Source organism: Rhamphochromis longiceps, linkage group LG9 (genome assembly GCF_057381845.1).
Source record: "Rhamphochromis longiceps isolate RC_006_pf linkage group LG9, R_longiceps_female_GT1.1, whole genome shotgun sequence".
NCBI lineage: Eukaryota > Metazoa > Chordata > Actinopteri > Cichliformes > Cichlidae > Rhamphochromis > Rhamphochromis longiceps.
Window position 1 is genome coordinate 10,115,495 of NC_140565.1, and position 15,575 is coordinate 10,131,069.

At 40.5% G+C, this 15,575-nt stretch overlaps 2 protein-coding genes across 5 annotated transcripts in view; one reads left to right on the forward strand and one right to left on the reverse strand.

Annotated features, from left to right (window-relative positions):
* The window catches only part of idi1 (isopentenyl-diphosphate delta isomerase 1), a 6,417-nt gene extending 3,211 nt beyond the window's left edge, over positions 1–3,206 (forward strand). For all 3 annotated transcript variants that reach the window (XM_085418177.1, XM_085418178.1, XM_085418179.1), the window contains exons 3-7: positions 1–10; positions 94–186; positions 305–435; positions 540–644; positions 2,436–3,206. The exon at positions 1–10 is cut by the window's left edge and continues 163 nt beyond it. In XM_085418177.1, the coding sequence (XP_085274303.1) occupies positions 1–10; positions 94–186; positions 305–435; positions 540–644; positions 2,436–2,648 (552 nt within the window). In that variant the 3' untranslated portion in view covers positions 2,649–3,206. The remainder of the gene's footprint in view (positions 11–93; positions 187–304; positions 436–539; positions 645–2,435) is intronic.
* Positions 3,207–4,411: 1,205 nt separating this feature from the next.
* Positions 4,412–15,077, reverse strand: LOC146661656 (copine-3-like). Of its 2 annotated transcripts, XM_085418181.1 has the most exons (17): positions 14,941–15,077; positions 14,195–14,343; positions 13,659–13,838; positions 13,194–13,268; positions 13,036–13,107; positions 12,866–12,946; positions 10,944–11,033; positions 10,123–10,221; positions 9,906–9,992; positions 9,765–9,824; positions 9,539–9,672; positions 9,304–9,358; positions 9,084–9,135; positions 8,825–8,958; positions 7,690–7,926; positions 6,832–6,944; positions 6,150–6,289 (listed from the first exon to the last, which is right to left on the reverse strand). In XM_085418181.1, the coding sequence occupies exons 2-16, from the start codon at positions 14,324–14,326 to the stop codon at positions 6,834–6,836; spliced, it is 1,599 nt and encodes a 532-aa protein (XP_085274307.1). In that variant the 5' UTR covers positions 14,327–14,343; positions 14,941–15,077; the 3' UTR covers positions 6,150–6,289; positions 6,832–6,833. The 2 variants fall into 2 exon arrangements, with proteins under 2 accessions (XP_085274306.1, XP_085274307.1); XM_085418180.1 differs by lacking the exon at positions 6,832–6,944 and having other exon boundaries at positions 4,412–6,289.
* Between the last annotated feature and the right edge of the window lie 498 nt (positions 15,078–15,575).

Here is a 15,575-nt window from a genome sequence, read left to right on the forward strand (position 1 = left end):
ATCGACAAAGGTGCCTGTCTTCCACATTAGTATCCACACAGGTATTGTTCTGCATCACTCATTTCTATGCATGTTGTTTGTTCTTGCCAACAGGTTTGCTGCACAGAGCCTTCAGCGTCTTTATTTTCAACAGCGAGGAGAAGCTGCTTTTACAGCAGAGGTCTGACGCCAAAATCACTTTTCCAGGTCAGTCTCACTACTTTTAAATTCTCCTGCGGTCCCCTCAGAGGCTGCTTTATCGAGGCTAAGCAGTATTTATAGGTTTTAACAATCCTCTGTGTCTCTGTGTGTGTTTTTTGCGCAGGCTGCTTCACAAACACATGCTGTAGTCATCCTCTACACACAGACAGTGAGCTGGAGGAGAAGGATGCGTTGGGGGTGAGGAGAGCTGCTCAGAGGAGACTCGGCGCAGAGCTGGGTATTCCCATGGAGCAGGTGTGTGTTTCAGTTCCGACTTCTACCCACACTGGAAGAGGATTACTAAGGATTGTGGCAAATCTTCGCTTGTGTGTGATCTCCGCTTTCCTGTTTCTCCTCAGGTGACTCCAGATGAAATGACATACCTAACAAGAATCCATTACAAGGCCCAGTCCGATGGGGTTTGGGGAGAACATGAGATTGACTACATCCTTTTTGTGCAGAAGGTAGTGCTGTAGTATCTGTTAGATACAAATGTATGCAGTGGATATAAATGGTGTGCATGACCCTCAAAGCTTTTCCCTTGTGTTACAACCTGCATAGTTCAGTTGAAAAACATTCAAATCTGTTATGGGAAAAATCTAAAAGACAAAAAATGGACAATAGGCTGCTTGCATAAGCATGCACACATTTAAACTAGAACTTTGTTGAAGCAACTTTTTATTTAATTACAGCATTTACCCTTTTTGGGTAAAAATCCATCAGCATGGCACATCTTGACTTGGATACATTTGCCCACTCTTCCTTGTAAAAGTGCTCCAGCTGTCAGATTGTGAGGTCATCTCCTGTGCAAAACTTTCACTAAAAGAAAATATTTCCTATCTTGATCTGGATATATGCTTGGGGTCATTGGAGGTGAAATTCCTCTTCATCTTCAGCTTTCAAGCAGATGACTGAAGGTTTTGAGCCAAAAGCGACTGGTGTTCATAATTCCCTCCACCTCGACTAAAGCTCCAGTTCCAGCTGATAAAAATCAACTTCAAAGCATGATACCGCCACCACCATGGCTCACCATGGGGATGGTAACATGCTTTTGAGAGACTTTAGCATTTTTTTTGCAAATTGTGCCTGGGCTTGGATGTCTTTCTTTGTCAGAGAAGGCTTCCGTCTTGAAACCCTGCCCCATAGTCCACACATGTGACAACATACAGGATGTTGTCATATGTAGCACACAACCAGTACATGCCGAATATACCTGCACATCCTTCAGTATTGCTGTAGGTATCTTGGCAGCCTCCCTTATTGTACGTTTTTAATTATTCATATTTTTGCCCACAACAGATCTGTTTGGTTTTCAGATGAATTGTGCAGAGGTCAAAGTTCATGTTAATGGTGGGAAAAGAGTTGAAATAATTTTTTGTGGTCTTGTTTTTTTTTTTTTAACATCATAAAAACCTGGCATTTTAACAGGGATGTGTACACTTTTATATCCACTGTACTCAGTGATTTTTGTTTTAACCTGAAAGGCTAAATCTACCTTACACAGTGTGCAGGCTTGATGTGACAGCTTCATTTCACCCGTGTAAATAACAACCCTTGGCCTGAGTTTACCTCTGAGTACATGAGTTCTGTGGATTTAAAAGAATAGCTTCATTTAGGAATATGCTTCATGTACACAGGATGTAATCATTAAGCTCTTCAAACTAACTTGTGGTCACTCTGCAGGACACTGATGTGAGGTGGACCTGCCTCAGGTGAAACTGCTCTAATGTGTGTGTTTGTGACTGGCATGCAAAAATTAAAATGCGCATATATTAGGTGCATGTTAGCTCAGTGAGTCACTGACCACAATCATACAACTGAATATTATCACCTTAAATTTTAAGGTGTTCTACAGATACAATTCCATGATGATTTAAAGTTAAGCATGCAAACTGTGACAGCCCACATTAAACATGTCCAGTTTTTCCTATAATGAGGTCAGCGTATGTGCAAGTAATGGCTCATGACTCTGTATCATATAGAGAGCGTCCCTAATGTGGTCTCAAAGGCATACAGCTCTGGGTATGAGCACAGAGGCCTCATGTTTACAAGGTGCAGACAATATGAGAGAGTACCGGCTTAGAGGAAGCAGGAATGGAGCAAAAAACATGATTACTCCTGAGCAAATTAACTCTACAGACAGCTGTTTTCATTTATCTTGATGTAACGTGTATCTGGATTTCATTTGTCTGCGAGTCTGCCTTTTGTCTATTAGGATTGTCTTTGATGCATGACTTTCTTATGCCTCTCCACAGGACGTGGACTTGAATCCAGACCCCAATGAGATCAAAAGCCACTGTTATGTGAGCAAAGAGGAGCTGAAGGAGATGTTGGAGAAGGCCAAGCGCAAAGAACTGGAGATCACGCCCTGGTTCAGTCTCATTGCAGAGACCTTCCTCTTCACGTGGTGGGACAACCTGCAGAACCTCAAACAGTTCATGGATCACCACAAAATCCACCGCATGTAATTCTATCCAGGATCCGGCTCCTCTTCCAGCATTTCAAGCTCTTTGATTTATGCAGAACTGACATAAAAATACAGTCGGCTGAGCTGCTGGAGAACTGAAAATAAACCTCCACTCAAGATGTGAGGTTTCCACTAGCTACTTTGGAGAAGGTGTAGAGCTTCAGCACTGTAACGCAAAGTAAAGAATGTCTTAGTCATGTGATCTATAAGGTGATTTATGTAGGTTTGTAGCACTGAGATGCATCCATCTTCACTGTAGATCAGACGTTTGCTGTAGTGCTCACGTGTCATCTTTCAGGCAATAGTTCGGATGAGCTGGGTTCACAGCCTGAGCAGAAGGTGATGTTAGCAGGAAATGTGACACTAAATAAGAACAGCTCCACAAAGGCAGCAACCTATTTTTATATAATAATGTGAAGTGCCTGATTATAGGTCGTTAGCCTGAGGGGATTAGTATCTCTAAGTCACAACTGCTATCACTCTGCATTGTTGAGTGACATCAGTGAACAAGCTGTATCTTTGTACACTTTTACACAATAAAGTATTTGTGTGAACTTTGCACGAGCATTTATTTTTGAATTTTAGATTCAATTGATTCACTACTAGCTGAATAATACCTTGATTTTTGTGGTAATAATTTCGGTAAGTTGTACATCTTATATCAAGTCGAGCTTTTTGAAACCAGACCTCAACTGAGAGGCCAAGGGAGAGATTATATGGTGGTGATTTGGCAATATCATGGGAGGTCTGCCCTTAAGTATACTTTGCTTTATCGTTTCTTTGCCTCACAAAATGTAACTCACAAAATGAACATATTATTCATTAAGACTTAAATCTAGAGAAAGCTGATATGTGAATTTTTTTTTAGCTGAAATCGTGTAAATGGTGATTCTTGAATCATATTTACTTTGTGGACAGAAAAACACCTTCGTAGACTGTCTGGGGTCACTTTTCTTAATGTGGAACTTTTGTGGAATATTTCAACACTGAATTATCTGCTTTTAGTTTAGTATTTAACAACTGAAAACATTATGGCAACACTGAGAAGACAAATCATTAGGAGTGTGTTGCCGTCTTAGTCCTCTTTCTGTAGGAAAACTTCAAAAAGCTGACTCAGTTCTTGTCTGAGGTACAGACCAGGAATAACGGAAATACGATCCTCACACCCACCAGGGAATCGCTCCCAGCTGTAGGTTCACCTCCTCCTGCTGAAGTCAAAGAGCAGCAAAAAAACAGTCTAATGTAACATCACTCAATATTTCTGTGATTCTTTAAATAGGCTTAAAAGATCATTCTTATAACTTTATTCTACAAAACACCTAAACTACTCCGCATGGTGAGAAGTTACATTCAAACTCTTAAAGAGAAGCAGCAGGTAACGCATAGCTCCGAAATCCTCACCACACAGGAAGTGGTGACAGGTAGTTCCCTGCATCCTGCAGCTGGAGCTTCCTCCTCGCCCTCTCTTCAGCATGGCCTCCTAGAGTCTGAGCAACTCTCCACCAGCATCACAAAGGCCATACAGACACTCATTATAAGCTCTAAATTGGGTGGGGGGAAAAGCATGAATCTTAAACTGGAACTGAAGAAAAATGATAAAAGATATTGAAAATAAACTCAAGCTGAATAGCACGATGTCTTGGCTTGAATGGTATTTCTAAGTTTTGTTTTTTGTACAGAGGAACATTCACATGAGACATAACAAGAAAGACAGGACTGTAAAGCTGTAAAGGACAGAATAGATGGGGCATCGACAGCTAGGTACTGACGTGCAGTCAATGGAAAATTGATAGCAATAAACTTTATCCTGATATATATGTTCAGCTGCAAACAAACAGAAACATGGACACATTTGCATTTATATGTATATACATGAATACATTCTCAAATATAAACATACATATGTGCCTGTGCACACGCACACACCCTGCATTTATGAACATATTTCTTCAGTATACACATGTATACTGTGGGCATTAGAAAGAATGCATTTTCAGGGCACTTCCGCACTGGCTTTAGTTTGCAGAGTTGAAAGCCTCGTCTGTCTTTTAAATACCGTACATGACTGTATCCACAAATCCTTACACTCAAGACCAGCAGAGTGGATCAACATCCTAAACTAAGCTGTGGAATTAACATAACACTAACATTAGTAGCAACAGAAATGGCTTCAACTTTACTGTGTGCATGAGAAATAAACAGTTTCTAGTTCTTTGTAAGGGGTAAATGACGCTCTGATTTAATTTGTTTGAATAAAATAGGCTTTATTTGCATGCTTAATGCACAATGAAGGCACAGTTCCCACTTCTTTCAGACCACAAAGCAGATGAAACGTGATACATTCGTTTCATTGTAAAACCATATAAAAACAAAAAGGTAAAAACAAACAAAAAAAACATAAATGTACATGACTAGGACCTGATCCATTTATCACCCGAACAATGTTAGCTGTTTGCCAATCCTTCAGTATCAGGTAAAGAAGTTACGGTAGATATGCCCTTGAAACATGCAGCTTCCCTGTTGGCAGCATGTATGTTTGGAAAGCCACAAAACAAGCAAAGGTGGGCAGAGTAAACAAGGTAAGAGAAGAAAAAAAACAAAAGTCTGCCTATATATCAAAGTATCAGATTATTAAACTCACCAAATATCGTTATCGATCTTAAAGACTACTGTATCATTTAGACTCTATATATGACTAACGATCAGTCCTGAGTTTGGTTTCTACTGTGCCAGCATGTTTAATACCGATTTATGTTCCTCTTAGTTGTTGGTCCAGTTGAAGAAATGATCCCATGGTAACTTTGCTAATCTTCATCCAAGTGATAAAGTATCTAAATGTAGCTGACACAAAACTAGAAACTGGCATTGTACATTCCAGTTATCACAACATCATTTCAGAATAATACTCTGGGTTTGGCATTTCATTCTAACTAAACAGAATAATATAATGTTTTGCTATAAATGTGCAATAATGCCACAGCTTTTAGAAGAAGCTCCACGTGCCAAAAACAACAAGAATAAACATGTGGTATGATGCTATCAAAAGATAATCTTTATTATTTTACATTTTACCTCCATCCATCCATTTTTTTCCCGCTCATCTGGGGCCGGCTCGTGGGGGCAGCAGCCTAAGCAGAGAAGCCCAGAACTCCCTATTCTACATTTTACCTAATTTTTATAATTTGCTTCTGGAGCCAACAAACACGCATTAAAAAAAATGAATCACACTGCTTTGCAGTGTTTTATCTTGTAAATCTGAATATCCTGTTATTCAGTAAATATTACATTAACACTAAAGCCTTAAATCTTAGTGTGGGTTATTTTGCAGTTGCTTTAGAATTCACTGTAATCTCAAAAGCACCAAGCCTGTTTTAGCATCTAAAAGCAATAACAGATTATTCAACCGAGGAGAGTGATTGTGTAGGATGTGTTTTCTATTATCTCAGTGTGGTGATTGCATAATGTGAGGAAGCTATGAGGTGATCTATAGTTGCTGGAGATGAGATGAGTCTGCTACACAGTGCCTGCAGGGTTGGTTGCAGGGTTGGAGTTGGGTGGACTCAGTTTCATGGTATTAAAAAAATCCACCAGCTGACCTGGTACTTCAGCCAGCACGGTCTTTGCCAGCGCTTCCTTCGGTGCCTGAAGAGCAAAAAGAGTCAAGTCAAAAACAGTGAAGAGGAAAATAATTCTACATGTTTTTAACTGATTCCTTGCACGAGTATTGAACACAGCAAGGAGAGAGTGATGGAAATGAAGAGAGCTTAAAGGAAAATTCCACACACTTTAATAAACATTGGATTTCCGATGTTATCTTGACACTTTCTGAGGCTGTAATTACGTCACACTCCAGCAGAGATGATTATACTTTTGAGGCCGGTGGTAGGCTAACATTAATCAAAACTCCTGGACCGATCAAAGATGTGCTCAACTGCTTATCACTTTAACAACAAAGTGCCGCTTTAACAGCGTTACGTAAATAGAGGAATTTTCCTTTAATATAAGTCAGAGTGCCACCAGTGCCTTTAACCAGAGCCACAGATACTCAGTCAGACAGTACGACAGACTTTGTTGTACCAGACTGATGATGAATCGCATGCAGTGATTCATTGCTGCAGTTTTTCGTGCAGGTGAAGGAGAAGTTAGATGAAAGCAGGGTTTATGACTTAATATTTCTGAGGTACCCCTATGAAGGACTAGGATCTTGGGGAGGCTTCAGTTTCAATGAACTGAAGAAGGAGGTCACTTGCTGAGGTAACTCGGCCAATACGCTTTGGGCAAGAGCCTGGCTGGGCGCCTGAAAAGAAATGGATAAAACAAAGCAAAGAGATAAGCTAAAGCTGTTTCCACACATGCGCTGTAGCTCTGCATGTTTCCAGACATTACACAGGTTGTGGTAATGCATCTGTCAGTCTCAGTCAGACTGGACATTAAACGGCCGTCAGCCTCCCGGCTCTCTTTTAACAACGCACTCATGTGGGAAGAGCCCATGAAACCTCCTCTCCTACACCAAACAGCATATTTCACTGGCATGAAATGTAAGGCTCCAGTGAGGCAGCCCATAGAGTGGACTACACGAAGCAGAGACCCAGCATTAGCACACCCAACTTGGGACTTACATGGTGTAAGTGTGGGTTTGCCCCGCCTACACAACCCCACAGTTCACCCACACTTTCCCACTGTGGGCCCACATGGGCATTGTTCTTGGGATGTGGAAAATGTGAGAAGGGACATTCTCTGGTTGTCCTAACATGTTTCCCGCAACATTTCATGTGTGAAAACAGCTTAGATGATTTTTAGGCTGAGGCGCAGGCAATCCCTCACTTTGGATATATATGATTAACTGGTATTGGCTTGAGAAACACTCTGCTCCGTTTAGTTTGTAATTTTAATGTCAGCTTAGAAAAAAAACAAAAAACAAAGTACATGCAATGTGGACAGAAAAATCAGGGGGACACCCAAAGCTAACAGCATCCAGAAACCTGGTACATATAGATATAAAACAAAAACAACAAAAACTTGATGTTTTTACTGTCGCTTACATTTTGAAACTGCCTGAATGGTACAAACTGGACAATGTCTCTCATGGCAGCCTCGCCAGTGAGAGAGCGCAAACGACCATCGTCTCCATCCAGGAACTCCATGGCACTGAAGTCCGCCCCTCCGACCCCGACGATGATGATAGACATGGGCAGGCGAGATGCGTTGACGATAGCGTTGCGCGTCTCGTCCATGTCCGTGATCACTCCATCAGTGATGATCAGCAGAACAAAATATTGCTACAAGAAGACAACAACAACAAAAACACAACTATTACAGCAACATGTAAGCAAGAAGCTTTTGAATCCTCATCAAAACTCTGATATTTGCTCAGTTCTACTGCTTAGTGCCCCTCGAGCATCAGAAAGCCCCATCCCCTGTTATCCTGTAGCTTTGGATCAAGCTATTATTAAATCACCTGCTTCAATGTGAAGATTATACAACCATTACACTGACAGGACTGCCTGAACCAAATGTTTACTGAGAGTATAAATGAGGTAGTGAATTCATAACCCACTTTTTCCTTATTAACAGGACAGCATATGTGGCCATGATGTAAGATTAATTATTTTCCCAAATACAGTATCCAATAATGGCTCACAAATTCCAAGAGATATTGCAAACACTTGCAGTTTTTTAGTTTTGGATTTGGGATGTACAAAAAACATTTTTGAGTTTGCTCGCTCCAAAAGCAAATGTTTTTGCAAGGTTTTCAAGTTGAGTGCTAAGACTTTAACACACTATGATCTTACTAGAACCGATGACTAAACATATGAATTTGTAGACTGCACTACTCATGACATTACTAATATCTCTTACTCTTCAGTGCAGGCTGGAATATTGCAAATGCTCACAGAGTTGTAGAGTAAAAGATAACCTACTAGGCTCATATCCTTCTACTCCATAATGTTGGAGTTTGCATTATTCACAGCATTGAACAACCCCTATTTACCTTATACCAGCCCTTGGTGCAGTCCCTCAGTTCATCCACTGGGTGGGGTTGTATGTTAAGCATGCATCAATCTCTTATTTTGTCAATTGTAGATGGTCCGCATGTTAAAGCATTAAATTAAATTTCAAATATGAAACTGAAAGCCCTTGCCTACAGTGAGTGAGCTGAAGAGGTGAAATACTCACAGCTGCAGTGGTCTGCTGGAGGGCTTGCTTTGCAAAGCAGGCCACGTGGTTGATAATCGGGGAGAAATTGGTGGGACCGTACAGTTTGACTTGAGGCAGGCAGCTTCTGTAGGCTTCAACCACACCTTCAACACCTACACACACCCATACAGACACCATTGATTAAACACACTACAAACTGAGAACTACAGTGTACTAGGGTGCATGTGTATAGTAAGTAATGAAACATCAGCTCCAGTGCATTTATCTGTAAACACACCTGCACAAAATGGATTTGATGGGTTGAAATTGAGCGGAAACTCATGGGAAACCTGTAACACAATAGATTATAACAGAGAAAAATCAGCAAATTAGAGCAAACATCACAGGTTCACAGTGTGATCTAACAATGTCAAAGCACAATCTACAGTATGGTAACAAACAAAAAACTGTCTTATGTGGTGTGGAAATGTCTCATTTCATATAAACAGAAGCTTTACCTGCCATGTGGGTGGAATCTGGGCTCCAAAGCCAAATGCAGGAAACATCTTATCACTAAACATGAAAGACAAACCAAAAGCTTATTTGAATTATGAGCCATAGATTGCATTGCCAATAAGTTGATACAGTTATCAGCCAAGTTAAATGAGTCCCTATCATACAACTCTACTTAAGTAGCTTTAAATATCTCATAGTTTACACTAATAATACCAGGTATGTGAAATATATTCCTACCTGTCATAGTCCTGGATGACATTACCCACTGACCAGATTGCAGTGAGATACTCATTAACACCCTGGGGACTAATGTAATGCAGAGACTGGGGTGACCGAGGATCCCCGTTGGAACCTGTGAAGTCAACGGCCACCTATTGGCAAACATACAGGTGAAGCTATAGAAAACCTTACTGCAAAGATGAATGAATGAAAACGGAAAAGAAACAGAGAAGACGAGACTCACAGTGAAGTTAATCTGACAGCCTCCCATAATATAATCCAAGAATGTATACTCCTTCACCACCTGGAACAAGTATACTGGTCATCAAGTCAGTTTAAATAGCAAAAAGCAAAAACAAAACAACAACAAAAATCAGTACCACACCTGGCAAAGCTTTACGCTCACAACACCAGAGTTCTTGTAGCCTTTCTTCTTCTGTTTCTTTTTACTGTTGATGCATTCAAACTCTGCCTGCAAGAATAAAACCACAGTAAAGGCCACATTCTGTTGCAATGTCAGAGACCAAAGGGCAGTTTTAGCCATCAACTCAAACACAGTGCAGAAATGTTTGAGCTGCCCACATATTGCAGTACTCTCATACCGGAGAAGTGTGTGAGGCTTCTTGGAGGCGTTTCATTGTCGTCTCAAAGACGCCAATAAGATCATGTGACCCGTCATTGTCGTAGTCGTAACACTCAACCTGAAAACGGGCAAAAACATTTGGTCGTGATCGAGTTAAACTGGAGGGGAAAATCTTCCATTAAGGGTCAGTTCACCCAAAGCAGAAGTAATAAATAACCAGACTTTGCTAAGAATACTTTCTCTGTGGAAATGGGATTATTCTCAGTAACTAGGAGGGCTACGAATAAAAACTAAAAATATCCGCAGTGCTGGATGCCATTATAGACAAATGAGAAAAGGTTTGGTGAAGTTCCTCTCTGCAGACAAACAAAACAGAAGAAACAAACAACATGCAAAGGAAACACTCAAATGAACACTTTGTACTCCACGTGTTCTTGAAGAGAGGCGGACAGTAAAATGACTGGACTTGTATGTGTTGCTTTTCACGAATGGTAAACTTGATAAAAGTGGCGAGCACCTTGCAGAGACCCCGCCTTGTTCCCAATGTGATCCTTTCACGCACACATCACACAGGAAATGATGGAGAGATGTAAAAATACAAATACTTTGATTCACAAATAACTCACTTGTCCTCTATGGTGGGAAAGTGCTTCCTTCCTGACATGTTTGCTTCAGAGGTTAAAAAAAATATCATCAAGCTAATTTGTAACACGCTAGTTACTTTGTATGTTTTGAAGTACCACTTACTCCGACAGCTCTAAAGCAGAACAGCGAATTTGAACTCAACAAGAAAAATCAGAGTGATTGTAGGTGCCCAGTGGATTGAAATCATTTACTTACTTTTATTGGCTTCTCCATGTCTCCTCCACAGAGAGACTGCAGAGGGATTCGAAACGGCCTCCATGTTGGATTCAAGTTGTTCTTCACCACCTGAGAAAAACAGTTCATCACAATCAGATACTGCAGGATACTACAAGTCCAGTCGGTCTGGTTTAGTCAACATGTCACTGGAGAAAATGTCAAATATGCTCCTTTTATCTCATCTGTGGTTTGTTGATGCTGTGTCACCAACTGGTAGGCGGCCCACCTAATAACAACAACGCAAAAGCTACAGCTACAGTTTGTTATCCAACAAAGGAAATTTTAGTATCAGACATACAGAGAGTTCTTGATCAGGTGCTGGGGAGCACCACATGGAGGAGGAAAAATGTTTTTTCCCCTCTGGAGCTTATTTGGTCTCAAACAAGAGCCCAGTCCTTCCAAGAAAGAAAAGCTATAAATACACCCTCACATTTGGATCAAAACCGGTTTTCAGTATTTGAGAAACAAAGCACAGGCTTAAGTTAATGCCATGACTCACTGAACAACAACAATATAGAGTCTGGAGCCTGACTCTAAAACAGAGTCAACCCCCTTCTCAAAATGCCAAACTTCAAAATTTAAATTAACAGGTTTACAACCTGGTACGGAAAACTGTTTGTATCAGGCTCTCTAGCTTTTATAATCACTCACCTGTTTGGTTAAGACTTAAAGTTAGGGTGTGGCCTCTTTGACAGGTAGATGAGAAGAGACAGCCTAAAGCCATCTGCTACGCCTCACCTCCACCAAATCCAGTCACTAAACTAGAATGTTCTGCTGTTAGTGCCTTATGGAACATTGTAATTGTATTATCAGATAAATAATACATCCTGTTGTGAGGTACACACTGCCAAGAGAGAGATGTATGTAATTCACCGATAATTAGCAGCTATGTGTGTCTGAGCAGTTGCTAACTAAGCTAGTGTTAGCTAATAATAATTGTGCAAAAGCTGTGTTTAACAGTTACACCATCATAAGTTCCTCTTTTCACCCTGAATATTGAGGGTGAAGAGAAAAATCACTGTTCCTCCATCAGAGAAGTTAGAGATAAGGAGAAAATTTGGTCTTCTGCAGAGAGTTTTTCGCCATGACTGCCATAATTGATGGGTCATTGCTTTACTTCCCATATCGTTCTTCATGATTTCATCCACCTTGATGAGATTCCCAGTTTCAGACACACTGAAGCATCCGCCAGCATAATATTCCCACCACCATGTTTCACTGTGGAGATGATGATGATCTTTGGGTTGTACGCCTCTCCATTCTTTCTCCAATCATAACAATATTGAATTGATACTTCTCGCTGTAGCTCTTGACACTCAGAAATGCTGTGATAACTTTGCACATCCATCTCCTCCTCTGTGAGCATCAACAATTCTTTTCTCAAGTCTAAACTGATTGCTTTCATTTTTGGCATGACGCTTTCTCCAGCTCAAACCTCTCCTGATGTTTTTATAGTATGTGTAAATTTAAAGATAGTCTTCCCCTCTTCATTTTACAACCTCTGAACATTAAATAGCTAAATCACATCATTGCACAGCAATGGTCTGTGCTACAGCTCAATGAAAAGGTCCGTTTATCAGGGTACTAATAATATTGACCCCGGTCATTTTTCTGGAGTAATTTTGTTATTGTGTGCAAATAGAAATAATGTGTCTTCTAAATATATTAGTTTTCTTTAGAAGTAGGGCTGTTCGATATGACGATATATATCAGATGACGATATAAAAACGTCTATCGTTTCATTTTACGCTATCGTTTGTTTCGTGGTGTCGCAAAATAAACTGTTTACGGCAATATTGTTTCATCGTTTTGATGGTCACTGTGTATCTAGTTACAACTTTTAGTTCTGTTATTTGGTATCTTTTGGATAGGCAGGAGCAGTGTAAAAGCTTTGTGTTCACCTCTGTTCTGTGAGCCAGCTGCCAGCCTGTTTCTGTCTGCTTGTAGAACTCCAGGTAGGGGTCGGACTTTCCAAACAAATCCTGTGTACGAAAATGAATAAAGGGAATGAGGTCAATAATACCTAAAAATGAAAGAATGAATTTAAGTTATAACGCTGTATCAGCCATACCTTGTTGTCTAGTTTTCTTGCTGCCACTTCAAAATTCACCACCCTATTGTCTTTTATTTCCTCTGCATTGATCTATAACACAATTAAAGATAAATGACTGAGACAAAAGCAAAACAACACCATCCAACTGTTTATCTGCAGCTTTCTGCATCACTCACTGTGATGGTCCCTTTCCCTGCTGGTGATTTGTTCTTCAACACAAGCGGTCGGGTCAGTTTCTTACTAGATACAACCTAAAAGCAAGCAAAAAAGCATGCACTTTGACAAAGACAATTAGCCACAGCAAAATAATTTGAATGAATAGGCTCAGAATGAAGACAAGAGAATAAATGAGTAATACACAGCAGCCTGCAGACCATTAAGCAAATGACAAATCGGGCATAATGAACACATGAGGTCACATTACACTGATAAGAGTCGAACCAGCAACTGCTTATCAGGGATGTTAATGCTTCATCTGCAACATGGTAACACTGTAGTGTCCTCTTACAGCAAAGTATAAGTCCTACCAGTTTTGCACCTGCAAAATCTTGTTTACTTCATTTAACAGAAATTAATTCTGAAATGTTGAACACTGAAAACCTTCAGCCTTGCAGAAAGAGGAAAAGAGAAGGAAACCTTACTTGGCCCAGGGTGCATTCTAGTTCACCCAGGAAGTCATCGTCAGTCAGGTCAATTGTCTTGTTGTCAATGTCATAAACTCCAAACTTCAGCTTTTGCACTATTTCAAAGTAGTAGTCAACGACAAACTTCTTTGCAAACTTTGGGCTGAGACAATTCTGGACTTTCTCTGTGCGACCCACCTGTTAGAAAAAATTGCATCAGTTAGTCAGAGAGAAATTAGTGCTGTGAACTCTTCACAAAGCAGTAGTTTGTATTGAGACACACAGTGAGGAAACAGGAAATGGAAACTATCCCTTCAGGGGGCTTTTAACACTGTTAACAATTAACACTGAACTGTAGCTTTTCTCCTACTACAGTGATATAACCGATTGCACCTAGAGAACATGTGGGCTTTCCAATATCCTGTCTTATCAGCTTTCCAGTGTAGGGAGAGACTCTTAGGAATCTATCTGTTCCTTTCAAAGTTGGTATGGAATACAGGCTCATGATGGTGGGTTTGACACTCAAATCATTTAGACCTGCTAAACACACTGACCTCATACCACTGAGAATCAGAGCTGTTCATTAACAGGACACACAGGGGGTCTGACTTTGAGCCGACGTCTTTGTCCAGGAGGTTCTCACAGGACACAGTCAGCTCCACCTTGGTTACACACTGGGCAGCCATGTCTGACTGGTAATAAACTGGGAAGACAACAACATAGAGATGTTAAAAAAACAGACATTGCACTACACAGTACTATGAGCACTGATTTAACAGTAAGTGGCTGTGGTAATGTTTAGTGAAGATCGTCCTGAAATACTGACATTTTTGCGTTTGTTTACGTAGGTATACAATTGTGACGCTACTGTTAGCCCTCCCAGCCTCCCTCTAAACGAAACCATTCGTGCAGCTAGGCAGTGATGTTGTTCTAACACACAGACGGGTTTGTTTTGTTTTTTGTTTTCGGGAGGATTTTTTTGCTTCGACATTACGTTTAACTATTAGCGGTCTAACGTTACACTACATTAGGGGTGCTAACGTTACACTATCCCGTTATGACTAAGGTAGCCCATGAATTCACTTACGTACAATGCTTCTCTGCTGCACAGTGTCTTGGAAAATGTGACACAACCATTAATGCCGTGCAGTGGGTGTGGAGCAGAAAAGCTAAAGAGCACTTAAAAAAAAAGACTGCTCGTAGGCTCACAGGGCTAATAAACTGACAACTAACTAGGTTAGCTGGTATACCACGTCAACTTCCGCAAAATTAGTAATAGCTAGTTTAAATTCAGGCTTACCTTTGAAAGTGTGAGACGCGTTATGGGACTCACGGAAAGAAAATATTGGCTACTATAACCGACACTGGTAACACTCCCTTGGCACAGTGCTCTTGTAAGGAAAAGTAGCTCCCGTCCGCTTAATCTCGAAAGCACGAAACCACGCCCACCACTTTAAACGAACAGGGGCGTCACCAGGAATCTGTGTGTGCGGGTGGCTGGGTGGGGGGCTAAGGGCAAGAGGGGGATATATGATCAATCTGATATAAAACCAGTGTAAACTACTTTAAACTCGAGTAAAGCCAAAAAACAAAACACTGGGTACAGTTTTCAAACTTATATGCAGTATTTTGTCCTGCTAATGATCTACTACGTGAAAAGTGGAGCTGCACAAGAGTTTAAACATACTTTAGTGTTGGATAATGGTTTTGCAAAATATGGGGAAAAAAACTCACTTTTTACTTCAGCAGTGGCGGATCTAGAAAATTTTACATTGGGGTGGCAAAGGAGGGGCAAGAGATCTCGGCAGGGTGGCACATCTTCAGTGATGTATGTGTAAATCCCCTATGTGTAAATGGAGTCAACAAAATATCCACAAAAATGCTTTAAAACTATTAATTGCATCATTACCTCTTCTAAGGAAACACAGACAATTG